A 21,232-nucleotide genomic window follows, 5' to 3' on the forward strand; every position below is an offset into this window, starting at 1 on the left:
GTATGACGTGATATGAGGTACTGTAGTGGTGACCAATCTGTTCCTTGTCTCATGTCTATAATGCATTCCTTTTAACTGCCAAGACCTGTTCTCTACTTCCGTGTAAAGGTCATTAGGCTAGAGCAAAACAGGCAGCATATTGTGACATTAGGGATGCCAATCAATAAATACAATATAAAAGTAACACATGAAAAACACTACTTTTGACACAGTTAGTTTGCACTTATTGTATAAAATCAGATGTCCTAGAATCCAGGCATGAATATTATATTACAATACAAATTCATCCACTAAACATTACAAACGTAATGTTGGCAGCATCTAAATTAAAGTGTCTCTCCAGTCTTCTGTTCAGTTCCTTCATCACCTGATGTAAAAACTCAACAATCTCTGAAGGACCAAATCAAACCAGTCAAATCAAACCAAACTTTATTGGTCACATACAAATCAAATCAAATTGTATTTGTCATATCCGCCGAATACAACAGGTGTAGACCTTACAGTGAAATGCTTACTTACAATCCCTTAACCAACAATGTAGTTTAAAAATATATATATATATAAAAATAAAAAAAAGTTACAAATAAGTAAAGAGCAGCAGTAAAATAGCAATAGCGAGGCTATATACAGGGGGTACCAGTACAGAGTCAATGTGCGGGGCCAAAGGTTAGTCGAGGTAATTGAGGTAATATGTACATGTAGGTAGAGTTATTAAAGTGACTATTCATAGATAATAAACAGAGAGTAGCAAGAGAGTGAAAGAGGGGGCGTGTCAATGCATATAGTCTGGGTAGCCATTTGATTAGAGGTTCAAGAGTCTTATGGCTTGGGGGTAGAAGTTGTTTAGAAGCCTCTTGGACCTAGACTTGGCGCTCGGGTACCACTTGCCGTGAGGTAACAGAGAGAACGGTCTATGACTAGGGTGGCTATGTCTTCCTCTGACATCGCCTGGTATAGAGGTCCTGGATGGCCCAGTGATGTATTGGGCCGTACGCACTGCCCTTTGTAGGGCATTGCGGTCAGAGGCCGAGCAGTTGCCATACCAGGCAGTGATGCAACCCATCAGGATGCTCTCGATGGTGCAGCTGTAGAACCTTTTGAGGATCTGAGGACACATGCCAAATCTTTTCAGTCTCCTGATGGGGAATAGGTTTTGTTGTGCCCTATTCACGAATGTCTTGGTGTGTTTGGACCATGTTAGTTTGTTGGGGATGTGCACACCAAGGAACTTGAAACTGCACATCACTTCCTGTTGAACACCGAATGAGGGACAGGTCGGTTTTGATGTTTTGAAAAGGTTGTTGTTTTGAAAGTGTATTGGAAAGTTCTTAGTAGCTAGCTAACTTCTTTGTTTGGATCCCGCGATGCAGTTGTCATCAGTTGCTGGAACTGCTAGTCTCTGCCCAATGATCCTGCAGACCAAGGATGGGTCTGATGAGCTATTTGGCGTAGCAGCTCGCCTAGCTGCTAACTAGCTGCCTATCAAGCTAGCTGGGTTTTCTTGAGGGCTTGAACACAGCCCGCAACACGGTTAGCCAAATGTGGCTGGGATGGTGGATTGTCCCGGGTTTGTCGCTGTCTAGATCCCTGCTGTTTTTTTTTTTTTTAAATCTTCCCTGTGACCTGTCCGATCTTGAACTCTGAGGAGTAACAAAGTAATCTACATTGCTAGCTACCAGGACAAAGACCAAAGCCGGTGGGAATACCGTTGAGGACAGTGGTGTCTCTCTATCACACATTAAGGATATTTAAAATTAACAAAAAGAGTTCTAAAAGCAGTTGTTACAACAACAAGAAAATAGCTTCAAGTGTTTTGCCCAAATATTGGTGGATTCAACTAATAAAAGAATGGACGACCTGACCAGAGAGGTCCAGGACCTGAAGAACAGTTTGCAGTTCTCCCAAGGTCAGCTCAAATAGTTGAAACAGGAGAACGGCAAGATGACAGCAATCTGTAAGTCATTGAGAGAGGACATCCAAGGCAGAACAATATGTTTGTGGACGTAGTTGCAGAATCTGCACATGAGAAGTGGTTGTGGTGGCAGGTTTCCTTTGTATGTGGACAAAGTGAGGTAAATAATCTCTGAGAAATTGAGTGCCCACAAGACTAGAAAACCGACCACTGGCCCAGGTGACCGGCCCAGGTCGATAGTGGTCAAGTTCCTGAGGTTCATGGACAAGGTAGCTATTCTGGAAAGAGCAAAGAACTTGAGAGGAACATATATCTTCCTCAACGAGGAATATCCTGAAGCTGTGCGCCAGAAGAGGAAAGAACTTATCCCAGCCATGAAATCTGCTGACATTGCTTACATCTGCTAGGACAGGCTCATTGTCCAACCTCCCTCCCAGAAGCCTGGATGGGATGAGAGAGCCAAGCCTATAGGTTCGTAGGTTCAACCCCACAGCACACACACACACCAATTGATGAATGGACTGCTGAATGTATATTTTCTTCTCTTGTTTTGTTTGCTCTCTTCAGTATTATGTCTATCTCTGATTGGGTACCCAGGAAAGGACTAAAAATAGCTCATATTAATATATAAGGTTCATGAAATCAATAACTTGCTAACATCCGATAACATTCATAGCCATTTCTGAGACTCACTTAGATAATTAATTTGGTAATACAGCAGTAGCAATACAAGGATATAACATCTACAGAAGAGACAGAAATGCTTATGGGGGAGGTGTTGCTGTATATATTCAGAGCCATATCCCTGTAATGCTTGGAGAAGATCTTATTTAAGTGTTATTGTAGTGTTGTGGTTGCAGGTTCACTTGGCACATCTAAAGCCTTTTCTTTTGGGGTGTTGCTATAGGCCACCAAGTGTGAACTGTCAGTATCTAAATAATATGTGTGAAATGCTTGATAGTGTATGTGATGTAAACCGAGAGGTCAACTTTCTTGGGGACCTGCATATTGACTGGTTTTCATCAAGCTTAGACAAAGCTTCTCACTGTAACCAGTGTCTCTAATCTGGTTCAGGTTATTAATCAACCTACCAGGGTGTTTTCAAACACTCCAGGCAGAAGATCATCCATATGTATCAATCACATTTTTTATAAAACTGTAGAAGTTTGTTCTGAAGCTGTATCTGTACCCATTGGATACAGTGACCACAATATGGTGGCTATATACAGGAAAGCCAAAGTTCCAACAGCTGGGCCAAAAATAGTGTATAAGAGAACATACAAAATATTTAGCTGTGACTTATGTGGATGATGTCAAAAATATTTGTTGGTCTGAGCATCCAGACGCTGCACTTGATGAATTTATGAAATTGCTTCTTCCAATTATTGAAAAACAAGGCTCCATGGATTGATGAGGAATTGAAAAACTGTATGGTTGAAAGAGATGGGGCAAAAGGAGTGGCTAATATGTCTGGCTGCACATCTGACTGGCTGACTTACTGCATATTGAGAAATTATGTGACTTAACTCAACAAAAAGAAGAAGAAACTGTATTATGAAGCAAGGATCAATGATATAAAGAATGATGGAAAAAAAAAACTTGAGTACTTTAAATGAAATTATGGGTAGAAAGACAAATTCAACTCCATCTTTCATCAAATCAGATGGCTTATTCATCCCAAAACCATTTGATGTTGGCAATTGTTTTAATGACTACTTTATTGACAAAGTGTGAAAACTTAGGCAGGAAATGCAAACAGCGAGCAGAGAGCCATCATATTCATGCATAAAAAAACAAATAATGACTGAAAAGCATCGCAGGTTTGAATTTTGTAATGTTATTGTGGGAGAGGTAGACAAATTATTGTTATCGATTAATAATGACAAACCTCCTGGCATTGACGACTTAGATGGAAAGATAGTGAGGATGGTAGCTGACTACAGCCCCTCCTATCTGTCATATCTTTAATCTGAGCCTAGAGGAATGTCTTTGTCCTGAGTCCTGGAAGGAAACAAATGTAATTCCGCTACCCAAGAGTGGTAAATCAGCCTTTAATGGTTCTAACAGCAGACCTTTAAGCTTGCTGCCAGTTTGGCCAAATACAATGCCATTTCTCTGTAAACAAATGAACAACAGACTTTCAGCATGTTTAAAGAGAAGGGCACTCAACATGTACTGCACTGACACAAATGACTGATGATTGGTTGAAAGAAATTAATAAGAAGACAATTGTGGGAGCTGTACTGTTAGATTTCAGTGTAGCCTTTGATGTTATTGACCATAACTTGTTGTTGAAAAACATATGTGTTATGGCTTTTCATCCACTGCCATATCGTGGATTCAGAGCTTTCTATCTAATAGAACTCAAAGGGTTTTCATTAATGTAAGCTTCTCTAATGTCAAACATGTAAAATGTGAAAAATTACTTGGCATGACCTTAGATTGTAAACTGTCATGGTCAAAGCATATAGATCCAATGGTTGTAAGATGGGAAGAGGTCTGTCCGTAATAAAGAGATACTCTGCATTTTTGACACCACACTCCAAAACGCAAGTTCTGGGAGCTCTAGTTTTGTCTTATCTTGATTATTGTCCAGTCGGGTAGTCGAGTGCTGCAAGGAAAGACCTAGTTTAACTGCAGCTGGCCCAATGTAATCAGAGGGCTGATATAAATACTATGCATGCCAGTCTCTCTTGGCTGAGAGTTGAGGAGAGACTGACTGCATCACTTCTTCTTTTTGTAACATTAATGTTAATAAAAAAAGAAAGAAAAAAGAAACATGAATGTGTTGACAATCCCAAACTGTCTGCATAGTCAACTTACACACAGCTCTGACACACACACTTACCCCACCAGACATGTCACCGGGGGCCTTTTCAAAGTCCCCAAATCCAGATTAAATTCAAGAAAGAGTACAGTATTATATAGAGCCATTATTGCATGGAACTCAATTCCATCTCATATTTCTCAAGTAAACAGCAAACCTGGTTTCAAAAAACAGATAAAGCAACTCCTCACGGCACAACGCCTCTCCCCTATTTGACCTAGATAGTTTGTGTGTATGCATTGATATGTAGGCTATGTGTGCCTTGTAAAAAAAATGATGTAGTTCTGTCCTTGAGCTGTTCTTTTCTATCAATGTTTTGTATTAAGTCATGTTTCATGTTTTCTGTGCAGAACCCAGGAAGTGTAGCTGCTACTTTTGCAACAGCTAATGGGGATCCTAATAAAATACCAAAAAATGTTGGAGACTGTATTTTTTTATGTGTTCACAGAGGCTGCAGTTTTGGACTTTGAGTTGATCAAATCTATAGTTGACTTCTGAAAAACGTATTAAAAACCCACATCACCATTACACATTACTCCGGTGACAGCTTCACTTACCAATACAAGATATCTGGAATTTAAATCAGAGGTTGTAGATATGGCAGTGTCTGTTGCCAACTTCCCATGGGCTGAATTTATGTGTTTTTAGGGACTGTCAAATCCAGCAATTGGGGAATCACTCTCTTGTTGTCTGTGTGCTAAATGTTGATGAAAGGGTATTTCGTTTTTTTATTATATTGTAAATTGGAATGGTAAAGTTATGTCTTTCATGTATGTGAAGGTCTGATCAATCTAAGATTGCAACCAATTGATTATAGCAATACTTAATGATGGAGGCAGGTGGTAGTGGGAGGAGGTAGGAAACTGGTCTGTCTGCATAATTTAAAGGATCAAAACTGGCGGAGGAATAAAGATAGTATCCAGTTTCACATGAGAACCCGGATGTTGACAGCTGTGACATACAGATTGCAAAATAGTTGGGGTACCGATTCCATGGTTCAGGGTGTATGAGTTGATATATAAAACGAAGCACGATTCAAGACTTCATGCTTTCCAGGAAAAATGATTGTACAGAATTCTTGCCACCAACAAAACGTAGAATATTTTGACATACAATCACCACCGCTCTGCAGATTTTGTTGTGAGGATACAGAATCAACATACCATTTGTTCTGGTAGTCTGTTTCTGGTCTCAGGTTCAGGAATGGCTGAAAAAGCATAATATTAATCTATAATTGACCCTAGGATTGTTGCGAGATGTGGAGAGACCTGGTGTCACGACTTCCGCCGAAGTTGGTCCCTCTCCTTGATCGGGCGGCGTTCGGCGATCGAAGTCACCGGTTTTCTAGCCGCCACCGATCCACTTTTCATTTTCCATTTGTTTTGTCTTTATTGTACACATCTGGTTTCTATTCCCATAATTATATGTTCCTTATTTAACCCTCTGTTTACCCCATGGTTTTGTGCGTGTTTGTTCGTTGTAAATTGGTCTGTATTTGTGAGCTTGATTATTTTCCTTCTTGGAATATTTGTTGTTTTGTGTAAAGTTACGTGAATTAATCATCTCTGTGTCCTGCGCCTGACTCCGCCTTACCTGCTACCCCTTACCTGCTACCCCTGCTACCCCTTTACACAAAAAACGCACCAGAAAATGGAGTCAGGAGGTGCATAAAGCCCTCCTTTGTTAGTAGAGGAGCACGTCCAGCAGCACACGACCATGTTGCATAGTCTCAGCACAGCCATGGATCGCATGCTGCAAACAATGGAGCGATGGGAGAAAGGAGGTTGTCCAGCGCCCCATCATCATCACAACAACCCACACCGCTGTCCACCCCTCCTTCACCTGGCCCCAGTGGGATTCAGCTCGCACTCCCGAGGGAATATGATGGGACCACTGCCGGGTGCCAGGAGTTCCTACTCCAGCTGGAGCTCTGCCCTGGCAACCGTCCACCCGGCTCCTTCGGGATGCAAGAGAGTGTCCGCACTCATCTCCTGTCTATCTGGGAAGGCTCTGGAGTGGTCCAACGCCGTATGGGGAGAGGGCGACGCAGCGTTGGACCACTATTAGGATTTTACCTGCCCCTTCCGGGTGGTTTTCAACCATTACATTTTAGTCATTTAGCAGATGCTCTTATCCAGAGCAACAGACAGTAGTGAATGCATACATTTCATACATTTTTTTCCCATACTGGTCCCCAGTGGGAATCAAACCCACAACGCTGGCATTGCAAACACCATGCTCTACCAACTGAGCCACAAGGGACATCCGTCTGAGTGTAGAGCGGCGGGGGAACGCTTGTTTCACCTAAGGCAGGGGACGAGGAGCGCACAGGACTTTGCTTTGGTACTTCCGAACCCTGGCCGCCGGCGCAGGATGGAATGACAGGGCCCTGATCGACAATTACCGCTACAGTCTGCGCGAGGATGGTCCGTCGGGAGCTGGCCTGCAGGGACACCACCCTTACATTTGACCAGCTGGTGGACCTGTCCATTTGGCTGGATAACCTCCTGGCCACCCGCGGACGTCCAGATCGGGGTCCGTCAGTTCCATCCCCCAGGACCTCCGTTCTGACACCCATGGAGCTAGGAGGTGCTGCTGTTAGAGTGACCGGAGGGGTGGCCATTCCCTGCACCATCTGTGGCCGCAGAGGGCACACTGCTGGTCGGTGCTGGCGGGGTTCCTCAGGGAGTCGAGGCAGCAGGCAGGGCACTGTCGTGTCACCCCAGGTGAGTAGGCACCAGACTCACCCAGAGCCCCCTGTTGCTCACATGTTTGTGTTTATAGAATTTCCTGAGTTTTCCCCGCATTCCCAGCATAAGACGCTAGTAGATTCAAGTGCAGCTGGGAACTTTATTGACCGTTCATTTGCCCATAGTTTAGGGATCCCCATTGTTCCTGTTGATATGCCCTTCCCTGTGCACGCCTTAGATAGTCGACCATTAGGGTCAGGGCTGATTAGGGAGGCCACCACTCCACTATGCATGGTTACGCAGGAGGGTCATGAGGAGAGAATCAGTCTCTTCCTTATTGATTCTCCTGCGTTTCCTGTGGTGCTGGGCCTACCCTGTTTGGCCTATCATGACCCCACTATTTCGTGGCAACAGAGGGCTCTCAAGGGATGGTCACGAAAGTGCTCGGGGAGGTGTGTATGTGTTTCCATTGGTGTGACTACGGTGGAGAGTCCAGACCAAGTCTCCACCGTGCACATCCCCTCAGATTATGCCGATTTGGCTCTCGCCTCCTGTAAGAAGACGGCAACTCAATTACCACCCCATCGACGGGGGGATTGTGCGATAAATCTCCTGGTAGACGCAGCACTTCCCAGGAGTCACGTGTATCCTATGTCACAGGAGGAGACGGCGGCTATGGAAACATATGTCGCCGAATCTCTGGGACAGGGATACATTCGTCCTTCACTTCACCTGCCGCCTCAAGTTTATTTTTGTGAAGAAGAAGGATGGAGGTCTGCACCTGTGTATTGGCTATCGAGATATCAATCACATCACTGTGAGGTACAGCTACCCGCTGCCTCTCATAGCCAGTGCGATCGAGTCAATGCCAGGGGCGCGCTTCTTCACAAAATTGGATCTCAGGAGCGCTTACAATCTGGTGCGTATCCGGGAGGTGGACAAGTGGAAGACGACATTTAGTACCTCCTCTGGGCACTATGAGTACCTCGTCATGCCGTACGGGTTGATGAATGCTTCATCAGTCTTCCAGGCATTTGTAGACGAGATTTTCCGGGACCTGAACAGGCAGGGTGTAGTGGTGTATATCGACGACATTCTGATATACTCTGCTACACGTGCCGAGCATGTGTCCCTGGTGCACAAGGTGCTTGGTCGACTGTTGGAGCATGACCTGTACGTCAAGGCTGAGAAATATCTGTTCTTCCAACAGTCTATCTCCTTCCTAGGGTACCGCATTTCCACGTCAGGGGTGGAGATGAAAAGTGACCGCATTTCAGCCGTGCGTAATTGGCCGACTGCAACCACGATAAAGGAGGTGCAGCGGCTCTTAGGGTTTGCCAACTACTACCAGAGGTTTATCCAGGGCTTTGGTCAGGTAGCGGCTCCCATTACCTCACTACTGAAGGGGGGACCGGTGCGACTGCAGTGGTCAGCTGAGGCGGACAGGACTTTTGGTCACCTGAGGGCTCTGTTTACCTCGGCTCCCGTGCTGGCTCATCCGGATCCCTCCTTGGCATTCATAGTTGACGTGGACGTGTCCGAGGCTGGGATGGGAGCTGTGCTGTCTCAGCGCTCGTGTACGCCACCAAAGCTCAGCCCCTGTGCCTTCTTTTCGAAGAAGCTCAGCTCGGCAGAGCAAAACTATGATGTGGGGGATCGGGAGCTATTGGCTGTCGTAAAGGCTCTGAAAGTGGAGACATTGGTTTGAGGGGACTAAACACCCTTTTCTCATCTGGACTGACCACCGCAATCTGGAGTACATCCGGGCGGCGAGAAGACTGAACCCTCGCCAGGCAAGGTGGGCCATGTTTTTCACCCGTTTTGTTTTCACCCTATCCTACAGACCAGGTTCCCAAAACACTAAGGCAGACGCACTATCATGGATGTATGACACAAAGGATCGGTCCATGGATCCCACTCCCATACTTCCGGCTTCTTGCCTGGTGGCACCGGTGGTGTGGGAGCTGGACGCGGATATCGAGCGGGCGTTACGTACAGAGCCCACTCCCCCCCCAGTGTCCAGCTGGGCGTCTGTACGTTCCGTCTGCTGTCCGCGACCGTTTGATCTATTGGGCCCACATGTCACCCTCCTCTGGTCATCCTGGCATCGGTCGGACAGTGCGCTGTCTTAGTGGGAAGTACTGGTGGTCCACCTTGGCTAAGGACGTGAGGGTTTATGTTTCCTCTTGCTCGGTGTGCACCCAGTGCAAGGCACCTAGACACCTGCCCAGAGGGAAATTACAACCCCTACCCGTTCCACAACGGCCGTGGTCACACCTGTCGGTGGATTTCTTGACGGATCTTCCTCCGTCACAGGGAAACACCACGATCCTGGTCGTTGTGGATCGGTTTTCTAAGTCCTGCCGTCTCCTTCCTTTGCCCGGTCTCTCTACGGCCCTACAGACTGCGGCGGCCCTGTTCACCCACGTTTTCCAGCACTACGCGGTGCCTGAGGACATAGTTTCTGATCGGGGTCCCCAGTTCAAGTCCAGAGTCTGGAGGGCATTCATGGAACGTCTGGGGGTCTCGGTCAGCCTCACCTCAGGTTTTCACCCCGAGAGTAACGGGCAGGTGGAGAGAGTTAACCAGGATGTGGGTAGGTTTCTGCGGTCCTTTTGCCAGGACCGGCCGGGGGAGTGGGCGGCTTTCATCCCCTGGGCAGAGATGGCCCAAAACTCACTCCGCCACTAACCTATCTCCCTTCCAGTGCGTACTAGGTTATCAGCCGGTTCTGGCACCGTGGCATCAGAGCCAGATCGATGCACCTGCGGTGGATGAATGGTTTAGGTGCTCGGAGGAGACCTGGGATGCCGCCGATGTGCACCTGCAACGGGCCATAAGGCGGCAGAAGGCGAGCGCCGACCACCACCGCAGTGAGGCCCCGGTGTTCGCACCGCAGTGAGACCCCGGTGCAAATTGCTTCCCTGGGACTGCAGCGCAGAAGAAACATCAGCCCATGAAGAGAAGCACGAGATTGAAATTCACTCAAATTTCCAGAGCAATGGTCACCAAACGGTTGATCGCGATCGACTCGTCGATCTCCAAGGCATTTCTAATCGATCACAAAACACTTCTGTAAAAAAACAACGATAAAGCCATGTGTCCCTATTTTTGTTATTTGGTCTCGGCGGTAGGTGCACCCGATTCAGCTGTTTACAAATTAGTCATTTAGCAGATGCTCTTATCCAGAGATACTTACAGTAGTGAATGCATACATTTCATAATTTTTTTTTCTCCATATAGGTCCCCCGTGGGAATCGAACCCACAACCCTGGCGTTGCAAACACCATGCTCTACCAACTGAGCCACACGCATCCGGTAGGCAAACTGTTGCCATTTTGAACAATTTCATGTGTGTGCAGATATAAACTCTGTCTACCATTGGCCAATAAGATGGCTCAGATTACCTTGTCTGCAGTAATGTAGCAGGCATTATAGAAAGCTACAGAAAAGTTGATAATGTGAGAATTCAAAACGTTTAAAACCATGACAAGAGAGACTGTCAACGAAGACAGCAAAGAGATGCTGTTTTTATGAGTGAGTTCATGTTTACGTTTTTAAATGTATGCTCACACAGCTGTGCCTCACAAGTAATACAACAATGGATCTATTACCATTGGGATCATATAGCTTTATTCAAAATTTGCTCAGCATTGGCAATTCAAGCAAAGCAATTATGCGGTGATAATGTATTGGGCCTATAGCTTACTGCACAAATCAATGCAATTTTAGTCACTTTCAAAGCAACATACCAAAACAAACTATGCAAGAGATTGCATTGACACTCAGGACTCAGCCCATACTCTACACAGACCGGTGCGGCATAACCAATCAGAACTGCAGTAGGCCTATATGTAAATAGACTATTAACCTATATGGTTCTGTGTCATTTACTTTGAACTGGACTGTGTTTACAGCATGAGCGGTCGTGAGTAGATGCGCTTGTTTTTAGATCAAAGCGAGAGCTCCATGTAGCCATGTGCACATTTTGTGCATATCCTTTGCTAGTTAGTGAGTTATTAGCCCAGTTTTAGATAATTTGTAGTCAGCAGTAGGGGAGTGATTGCTTCCTACAAAAGCACAAACCGTGTACATTTCTGGACATCTTTGAAAAGTGAGTCAGTTAAAGATATTATTTTTGTCTTGAAGGGGCAATGTTGTATATTGAGACTGGCTTAAATAAGCTAAGTAGCCAATAGGCAGAGGGTAGCATAATGTGTCTGATTCTCCGTAATAATGGTATGGGAATAATAATGCATTTTATTTTGTAAAGTGGTTTCTTGCATCAAACAGCACAACAACATTTTCAGTCACCTCTTTGTCTGGAGGACAAGTGGCTAAGCAGGTTAATGTCAAGCCTAATGTTTTTTTCAAAAGTCTTCATCCACCACCACACATTGGATGCTACTGTAGGCTGAATGAAATAACAGCTATTTACATGTTCAAATATTATCGGATGCATTTTCTCCATATGTCTTTATGGTTGGACACTCTGATAGGCCCACATTTCTCACACCCTGATCTGTTTCACTTGTCTTTGTGCTTGTCTCCACCCCCCTCCAGGTGTCGCCCATCTTATTTATAGATCTTACCGTTCCGCTTCCCTGACCCCGAGCCTGCCTGCCGTTCTGTACCTGCCTGACTCTGACCCGTTTACGAACCTCTGTCTGCCTTTGACCTGTTTTTTTGCATGCCCTCTGTTTGGGTCAATAAACATCTGTGACTCTAGCTGTCTGCATCTGGGTCTTATCCTGAGTTCTGATAACATTATAATCAATAGCCACAATAGCCTACTTGGCTACTGTTAAAACTGTAACTTATAGTGGGTACAGCTTTAGTGTTCACAGTAAATGCACGCTGGAAGTTGCACAGAATTTACACATCATTCAAGTTTGCGCTCAGCAGACTTGAAATTTGTTCAGTGCCTATTCTTTATTTGAGGGAACATTGGTTACAATGACATTTCAGTATAAACTGTGGAGGGCTGTGGAGTTTGGGTTATTATTAACCGTGGAGGGCTGAGGAGGACTGTGTAATTTAGGTTATCAAACAAAATTTCTGCATGGCTGCAGCATCTGCTGGTTTCGTTCTTATCATTTAGCTTAATGAGTCTCTGATTTAGAACGGGGAAACCAGAGCAGTAGGCCTATAGTGTGATGCTAGCTAGATCTATTCTGAATTTTTTTAAGCAAACTTTTCTATAGCTAGCTTAAGTTAAGCTTCACATACCAACTCAGGCTCCAACCATGCTACAAAGGAGGATATTGATCCAACACCTGTAACTAACTCAAGCCAGGCTTGTACTGTTGTGTTCTTACCTTGCTTGGACAGCCCAGTGAGTCGAATGCCAATATCTGCATTGAGACAATGCTAAAAACTGCAATCCATGGACGACTCAGTGCCACCTTTAGATTTTTTGGGGGCCTAAATCAAAAGAAAAAAACAAGTTATCCCGCAAATTCAGGCTATTGCTGCAAATAGGCTATTAGAAGTGCAGCCTTTCTTTTATTAGTGTCACGCCCTGACCATAGAGAGCCTTTTATTCTCTATGTTGGTTAGGTCAGGTTGTGACTAGTGTGGGTTATCTAGGTTGTTTTATGTCTATGTTGGCCTGGTATGGTTCCCAATCAGAGGCAGCTGTTTATCGTTGTCTCTGATTGGGGATCATATTTAGGCAGCCATTTCCCCACTGGTTTTTGAGGGGATCTTGTTTTGAGTTAGTGCATGTAGCACCTTTAATGTTACCGTTAGTTGTTTTTTTGTAGTTTTACTAAATAAAATATGTGGAACTCAGAGCACGCTGCGCCTTGGTCCGTCTCTCCACACAACCGTGACAATTAGCTTGTCAATAGAGCAGTCTTTGGTTTACCTGAAAGGTGAGCCACCTTCGTGTCAACGGTTATCCTGAGTTGAGTTCGGAATTGACCAAAGTTAGCTCATTAACTCCTTTATCCCAGTACTAGTATACTCCTCAGGTCTGTATACTCCTCAGTCAATGACATTTGTGTAAGGGAGGAATGCAAACCTGCAGATATGGCAGCACGTGAGAACTGGAGTTTGACCCTGTGGTATGATGTTATGGTATCCTATAATCACCCTGGATTATAACTGGGGGGTGGGGGGTTCGGACCTATGGGACAGCATAAGCTGATCCATCAAAACAGGTTCTCTGTCCTTGAAATCTTTCTTTGATTGATTTGACAGTATGTGGGTAAGATAATACACAGTAAAACTCCTGCTCAATGACACAACTTTATTAAATACTTTTTTTATTCTGATCATAATTGATTTATTTATACCCCTCTTTCATTCTATAATTTAAGAATTTTACAATTGAGCTCACAGGATACAATATTTGTTTTTGTTTTGAAAATATATGCTGATGCACGGTTAAGCAATAAGGCATGATGGGGTGTGGTATTTCAAATCAAATGTTATTTGTCGCATACATGTGTTTAGCAGATGTTATTGTGGTTTTGTAGCAAAATGCTTGTGTTTCTAGATCCAACAGTGCAGTAATATCTAACAAGTAATATCTAACAATACACATAATCTAAAGGAATGGAATTAAGAATATATAAGTGTTTGCACGAGCAGTGTCAGAGCGACATAAACTAAGATAGAGTAGGATAGAATACAGTTTATACATATGTGATGTGTAATGCAAAATATGTAAACATTAGGCCAATATACCACGGCTAAGGGCTGTTTCTATGCACAACGCAACGTGGAGTGCCTGAATACAGCCCTTAGCCGTGCTATATTGGCCATATACCACAAACCCTAAGGGGCCTTATTGCTATTATAAACTGGTTACCATTACCAGCTATGGTTACCATAGCTGTCGGCTATGTTAGCCACGACTTACCATTCTTTGTGCAGCTTCAAATGTCAAACAAAGTTGGAAATTGTTGCGCCTCCGTCTGTAATTTTCTTCCCGCATGTTGCAATCCGTTTTTTGTTGATACAGCGTCGTCTTTATATACGAAAATAATAATTTGGGGTATCATCGTTCCAAGTGCTCCATCTGAATTCACCCGCAGACGTTCCTCTGCACTGCCACGCGCAATTTTATGGGCTGCTGTCCGATTTCAAACTGTAATCCGTTAAATGAAGAGTTGATGCACTGCACACTTTTTTTTAATAGCATAATTTTTAATATTTTGGCTCGGGGAGGGTATCAAGTCAGGTCGAGTCATAAGGCTCAAGTCCAAGTCAAGTCACGAGTCATTGGTGTTAAAGTCAAAGTCGAGTTGCAAGTCATCATATTTGTGACTCGAGTCTGACTCGAGTCCAAGTCAAGTGACTAGAGTCCACACCTCTGATCAGGACCATTGAAAACAGAATTACATTTTTATGGAATAACAGATGATGACAATACATGATGAAGACTACATTGATAATCGATTAAATTGTTGAACATTTTGCTCCAAAGGGCCTTATTTAAATCAGTTATCCAGGTTTCACAGGTTAAGTCAAAATATAAAATAAAATATTTCTCTCATTAGTTCATATCAGTAACAGAGTGAATAAATGTTTTGTTCATATCAGCGACAGAGTGATTAAATGTTTTTGTTCATATCAGCAACAGAGTGAATCAACGTTTTAGTTAATATCAGCAACAGAGTGAATCAAAAATAACCTTAAGTGCATATTAAATCAAACATGCTTTGTCATTGCATAGAAATAACATTGACTTATGATGGAAACCCATGCACTTACACATTTTGATTGAATAGGCAGTAATTATATCACATTGTTGTGTTCAACTGCCACATAGACTGTATCTTATGTCAGCTTACAAGACTTACTTTCATTTTTGGAGACTATTCCAATCATGGGTGGAATTTATGTAGGGGTTGGAATGTGTGGGAAGTTCTCAAAGTGAAAATATGACTACCAAGTGGGCGTTACCACTGAGACTAATGCTGGCTTGACAGTAGCAGAGACAGAACCACCAGAAAGAATGCTGTGAAGAGACTGGTCTTGCTGCTTACTCCACTTGAGGTCACAGCTGGGATGGAAAGAGAAAAAGGAAACATGATCAAAATGAAAATAGGATGAGTGTTTTTTGCCCTGTAATGTGATTAGTTAGACAGCTGATTTGCTAAATACAACTGGAACGCAACTGATAAATTATTGATTAATGTAGAGATAATGGCATATGATACAATGGTGAACAAAACATATGTCAGACAAAATATTTATTTAACTGATAATAGAATACAATGAAATAAATAAATGTGTTTACCTGTGCCGTTGACTGTCACTGAGGAGGGGTCAATGTTGAAAGCTGTGATGTTTTGGGCAGCATTTATCAAAACAGTGCCAATCTCCTTGGAATTTGGGACGGAGGAGGAGCTGAATGCTAAATTCATAGTATCAATGATGGATCCAGAGCTGGGAACAAATGAGAGATAACATGTTAGATAGAAAGTGAGATCAATTTAAATGAACATACAACATGTAATGCAAAAGAAATCACCTGAATTCTGTCACAGTCAAACTGTTGAAAGAGGTGAAAGCTGATCGATAGAAAGGTTCAAGCTGGAAGGCAAAACAAGAAACAGATGAAGTTAAAACAAACAACTTCCTGTTGATTAAAAGCTGACTATGTGACTGTATTCTACCCCTCTCGTTAGTACATTCACATCTTCATTGTTTTGGGAGGCTCACCTGAGTTTTAATCAGTAATGCTCGGCTTTGAAAGGCCTGAGAAGATGGGTTTGATAGATCAGAGGTAAATGTCTCTCCTCTGGACCGGAACACCACAGGCACCTTAGTGAGTGCCACAGCGGTAGTTGCAGTTGTTGTAGTTGTGATGATGGAAGTAGTGATGACAGGAGTAACCGTTGCATTTGTGGTGGGTGCTTTGAAGACAAAAGAGCAGAAAAGTTACTGTACAAGCTAATGGTTTGTCTATGCTCTACAAGTCTATATACGTACAGTACCTTTGGAAAGAATTCAGACCCCTTGACTTTTTACAAATGTTGTTACATTATTCTAAAACTGATTAAATTATTTATTTCCATCATCAATCTACACACAATACCCCATAATGACAAAGCAAAAAAAAAATATTTTGAATTTTTTGCTAATTTATAATAACATTTAAAAATGAAATATCACATTTACCTACGTTTTTAGGCCCTGTACTCAGTACTTTGTTCAAGCACCTTTTACTGCGATTACAGCCTTGAGTCTTCTTAGGTATGACGCTACAACCTTGGCACACCTATATTTGGGGAGTTTCTCCTATTCTTCTCTGCAGAACCTCTCAAGCTCTGTCAGGTTCAATGGGGAGAGTTAGTGCACAGCTATGTTCAGGTCTTTTCAGAGATGTTCGATCGGGTTCAAGTCCGGGCTCTGGCTGGGGCACTCAAGGACTTTCATAGATTTGTTGCGAACCCAGTCCTGCGGTATCTTGTCTGTGTGCTTATGGTCGTTGTCCTGTTGGAAGGTGAACCTTCGGCCCAGTCTGAGATCCTGAGCGCTCTGGAGCAAGTTTTCATCAAGGATCTCTCTGTACTTTGCTCTGTTCATCTTTGTCTTGATCCTGACTAGTCTCCCAGTCCCTGCCTCTGAAAAACACACGCACAACATGATGCTGCCACCACCGTGTTTCACCGTAGGGATGGTGCGAGGTTTTCTCCAGACGTGACGCTTCGCATTCAGGCAAAAGAGTTCAATCTTGGTTTCATCAGACCAGAGAATCTTGTTTCACATGGTCTGAGAGTCTTCAGGTGCCTTTTGGCAAACTCCAAGTGGGCTGTCATGTGCCTTTTACTGAGGAGTGGCTTCCGTCTGGCCACTCTACCACAAAGGCCTGATTGGTGGAGTGCTGCAGAGATGGTTGTCCTTCTGGAAGGTTCTCCCATCTCCACAGAGGAACTCTGGAGCTCTGCCAGAGTAACCATCGGGTTCTTGGTCCCTGACCAAGGCCTTTCTCCCCCCTGACTGCTCAGTTTGGCAGGGGAGCTAGCTCTAGGAAGAGTCTTGGTGGTTCCAAACTTTAAGAATGATGGAGGCTACTGTGTTATTCTGGAACTTCAATGCTGCAGAAATGGTCTGTGATTTGTGCCTCGACACAATCCTATCTCGGAGCTCTACGGACAATTCTTTTGACCTCATGGCTTGATTTTTGCTCTGACAAGCACTGTCAACTGTGGAACCTGATATAGACAGATGTGTGCCTTTCCAAATCATGTCCAATCAATTGAATTTAAAACAGGTGGACACCAATAAAGTTGTACAAATATATCAAGGCTGTCAATGGAAACAGGATACACATGAGCACAATTTCGAGTCTCATAACAAAGGGCTGAATACTTATGTAAACAAGGTATTTCTGTTTTTTAATTTTAATACATTTGCAAAAATGTCAAACTGTTTTCACTTTGTCATTACGCGGTATTGTGTGTAGGTTGCTGAGGATTTTATTTTTTCAATCCATTTTAGAATTAGGCTGTAACTTAACAAAATGTGGATAAAGTCAAGGGGTCTGAATACTTTCCGAAGGCACTATATATAAATTAGAGAGATCAACCACCAAAATTATTGGAGCTAGCATTGAGATGCTGGTCCAAGGCTATAACGTACTCCCAAAATCTGATCTAGGATCATTTTCTTTCGAATGTTTGGCTGCTATTATAGGCTATGGTTTCTATGTTTGTTCATTATGTGTATGTGTATATAGAAGTAGAATATTCAATCACTCTTTTGTTGCTAAGAATTTTCAGAGACTGCAGGAAATGCAAACATGTAGTGTATTTAAGTTTCAAAAAGGCTTCTACAGTTTTTAATTTCCACTTTAAAATGTCAAACTTGATTTGCCTCAATGAAAGATGTATTAACCCCTACAAACAATGTTGACTAATTATACGCCACGTAATATTTCACATCTCTTGTTGCTGCAGGATTATTTTCCTGCTGTAGCAAAGTGGCTCAAATTAAGTTCCTTCATCCGTATGTATGTGTACATATGCACACTGTCTGTTCTGTGTTTGCTTTCTTGATTCTTCTCTTCATTTATTCTTTAAAATATTTATACTTTTTTGGTGTGGTTCCTCCCCCTAGGTACTGCTTGTACTGCTTATTTGTTGTCTTGTATAGAAAATAAATCAAAGAATTGTTAACTTGCTGCAGCAGTTCCATCCTCTCAGGTACCTGGGCCCTAACCCTAACCTGGAGTAGGGTTCTGGCTACACTTCGATTGACTGAGGGTTACTTTTCTTTTTACACATAGTTTTTTTGGACGTTTGGACCCCCCCCCCCACACACACACACACACATTTGTCAAAAGAAAGTAGTGTAGTTCCAGTAGTTAACTACAACACTAAATGGTAAGAAATGTAATTAACTACTGAAAACACTAGTTAGATATGAATTCAGTGCAACTACCACCAAGCTACTGCAAAATGTAGTTACATTATTAGTTGAACTACATGTACATATGTAAGCATTAAATGTAACACTCAGATTTTATTCAACACTGGAGAAATTGCTGTGTATAGATCGTTTTCGTTCACCCATCTGGGTTTACTCACCTTTAACAATGATGGTGGTAACATCCACAGAGAGGTTGCCAAAGGTAATGTTTGGATTGGTCACAGCCTCTTTCAGTGTATTGCTAATGTCAGTAACCTCAGGGACAGATTGAGTGGAGGTCTCATTGAACACTAGCTGGACCTCCGCCTGTGTTTCTGCATCCATACGAGAATGGAAAATAGGTCTGCAAAAAGGTCATAAAAGGTCATGAACAGTGGCATGCCAAAGGTTAAAAGAATAGAATAGAATATAATGGAATATTACGTGAATCCAATAACAATTGTCCGGATGAAAAGGATCCCATATTTTGTTTTGTAGATCACATCAAACTGTAAGCAATGGTACAAACAGGAGAACATTTTAATGATTTAACACAAACAAAAGCATTTCTATATGTTCCAATCCACATAGCTAAGCCCAAGTTATATAAGATAGACATTGGGGAATATAAATAGATCTGTAGTGATGGAGAATAATTGTCACCTGATTAGAACAAATAAAATATGTACTTTAAAATATAGATTTTACAACAATCGCCATACATTATTGATGGTCATACACCCAATAAAAACAAACTCTGAATTTCTAGGACTTACCACTGCAGCAATAGTCACTGCAAGTTCTTGGAATTCTGTACTTTGAGGGTCATTTAAAGCATCTACAAACACTTGTTGTATGACGAAAGACACCAGTGGAGCAGGTTGGAGATGTGCAGTTGTTGTTTTAGTTGTAGTTGTTGTTGTACTAGTAGTAGTAGGTGTTGTAGTAGTGGTTGTACTAGTAGTAGTAGCAGGTGTCGTAGTAGTGGTTGGTGCGTTGGTTGTTGTGGTAGTTGGAGCTGTGCTGGTAGTTGTTGACAGTGGTGATGTTGTCCTTGACACTGTAGTTGTGGGGGCCACGTATGTAGTGGTTGTAGTTGTGGGCCTAGTTGTAGGAACGGTAGCCGGTACAGTGACAGGTTCTCCAGTTGTTGTGGTGGTCATACCAGCCACAGTGGTTGTAACAGAAGTTGTAGGAGGAACAGTACTTGTTGCAGGAGCAGCTAAGTTCAAAAAGAAAATTGACATTTACACATCTCTTTAAGGCTGTGTGGCAGTATAACACAGTCATCGTAATACAGTAGCTAGCTAAAGTTTTGTCAGTGGCTAGTTTAAGACCAAGAAATGGGACAGAAGAAGTTCAACACTTTATTCAATTCATTTCACGTAGATGGGAGTATAATATGATGCTCTTATATTGACATCTAAATCATCATATGTTGGGCTGTTATTTAATGTACATCCTGCAGCCTGTAAACAGGCTTCCTGCAACATTTCACATGAACTACTTCAACTGAAAACCCTTTCTATTGTATAAAGTACATTTGGAAATTCAGACCCTTTGAATTCCTGCCTGCCCTGAGCCTGCCTGCCATCCTGTACATTTGCTCTACCTATCTGGATATTGACCCCTGCCTGCCCTTGACCTGTCTCTTGCCTGCCCCTGTTGGATTAATACACTGTTGTTACTTCAATGTTGTCTGCATCTGGGCCTTACCTGAAACGTGTTAGTACGAACTGGCCACGACTGACCCAGCAGATCCGGGCCAGCTTCTCAACGCCATCTTCTCCCAAGGAGCCACCATAGGTAGGAACGAGGAATTGCTTCATGGCCTTATGGAGGGCGTCCAAATGTTGGCTGAACGCCATGACCGGGCATTGGACATTTTGCTGGAGCAATGTCGCCAGCGGAATGTCAATACTGAATCAACACGAAGAGTTGCCTGTATTGCAGGACTCTTGGTCATTTTGTATCCTCTTGCCCTTTAAACCTGTTGAGGACAGGCGTTCAACTGGTCTACTGGTGCCATCATGGGCTGGAGTCCGTTCTGCCATGCCCATTGTCTGAAGTCAGCGCAACCTGCCCCGGGAAGCCTTCCTGGAGGCTGGGAAGTTGCCTCACACCTTTCGTCATTCCTGTGGAGTACCAGGACCTCCAGGTGTTCAGCAAGGCCCGGGCCTTGGCTCTCCTACATTGGAGACTCCCTAGCTGCAGGATTTATCCATCCCTCTTCCTCTCCTGCCGGCACCGGGTTCTTCTTTGTGGAGAAAAAGGACAAGACCCTGCGCCCGTGCATTGACTTCCGGGGACTCAAAGACGTTACTGCGAAGAACCGTTACCTGCTTCCACTCATTTCCTCTGCCTTTGTGCCGCTCCAGGGAGCCACTGTTTTTTCCAAGCTGGATCTACGGAAACACCTACCACATGGTGCTGATA

The 21,232-nt window shown here is 43.4% G+C and overlaps 1 protein-coding gene across 2 annotated transcripts in view; it reads right to left on the reverse strand.

Moving 5' to 3' along the window:
• The window catches only part of LOC106608496 (mucin-2), a 66,176-nt gene that overhangs the window by 36,669 nt on the left and 8,275 nt on the right, over positions 1 to 21,232 (reverse strand). The window contains exons 4-8 of one of the 2 annotated variants that reach the window (XM_045721458.1): positions 19,573 to 20,018; positions 19,241 to 19,305; positions 18,976 to 19,160; positions 16,106 to 16,299; positions 15,915 to 15,976 (exon numbers count right to left, since the gene is read on the reverse strand). In XM_045721458.1, coding sequence (XP_045577414.1) covers positions 15,915 to 15,976; positions 16,106 to 16,299; positions 18,976 to 19,160; positions 19,241 to 19,305; positions 19,573 to 20,018 — 952 coding nt within the window. The other variant, XM_045721459.1, reaches the window with a different exon arrangement.

This window comes from Salmo salar, chromosome ssa07 (genome assembly GCF_905237065.1).
Source record: "Salmo salar chromosome ssa07, Ssal_v3.1, whole genome shotgun sequence".
NCBI classification, from domain to species: domain Eukaryota; kingdom Metazoa; phylum Chordata; class Actinopteri; order Salmoniformes; family Salmonidae; genus Salmo; species Salmo salar.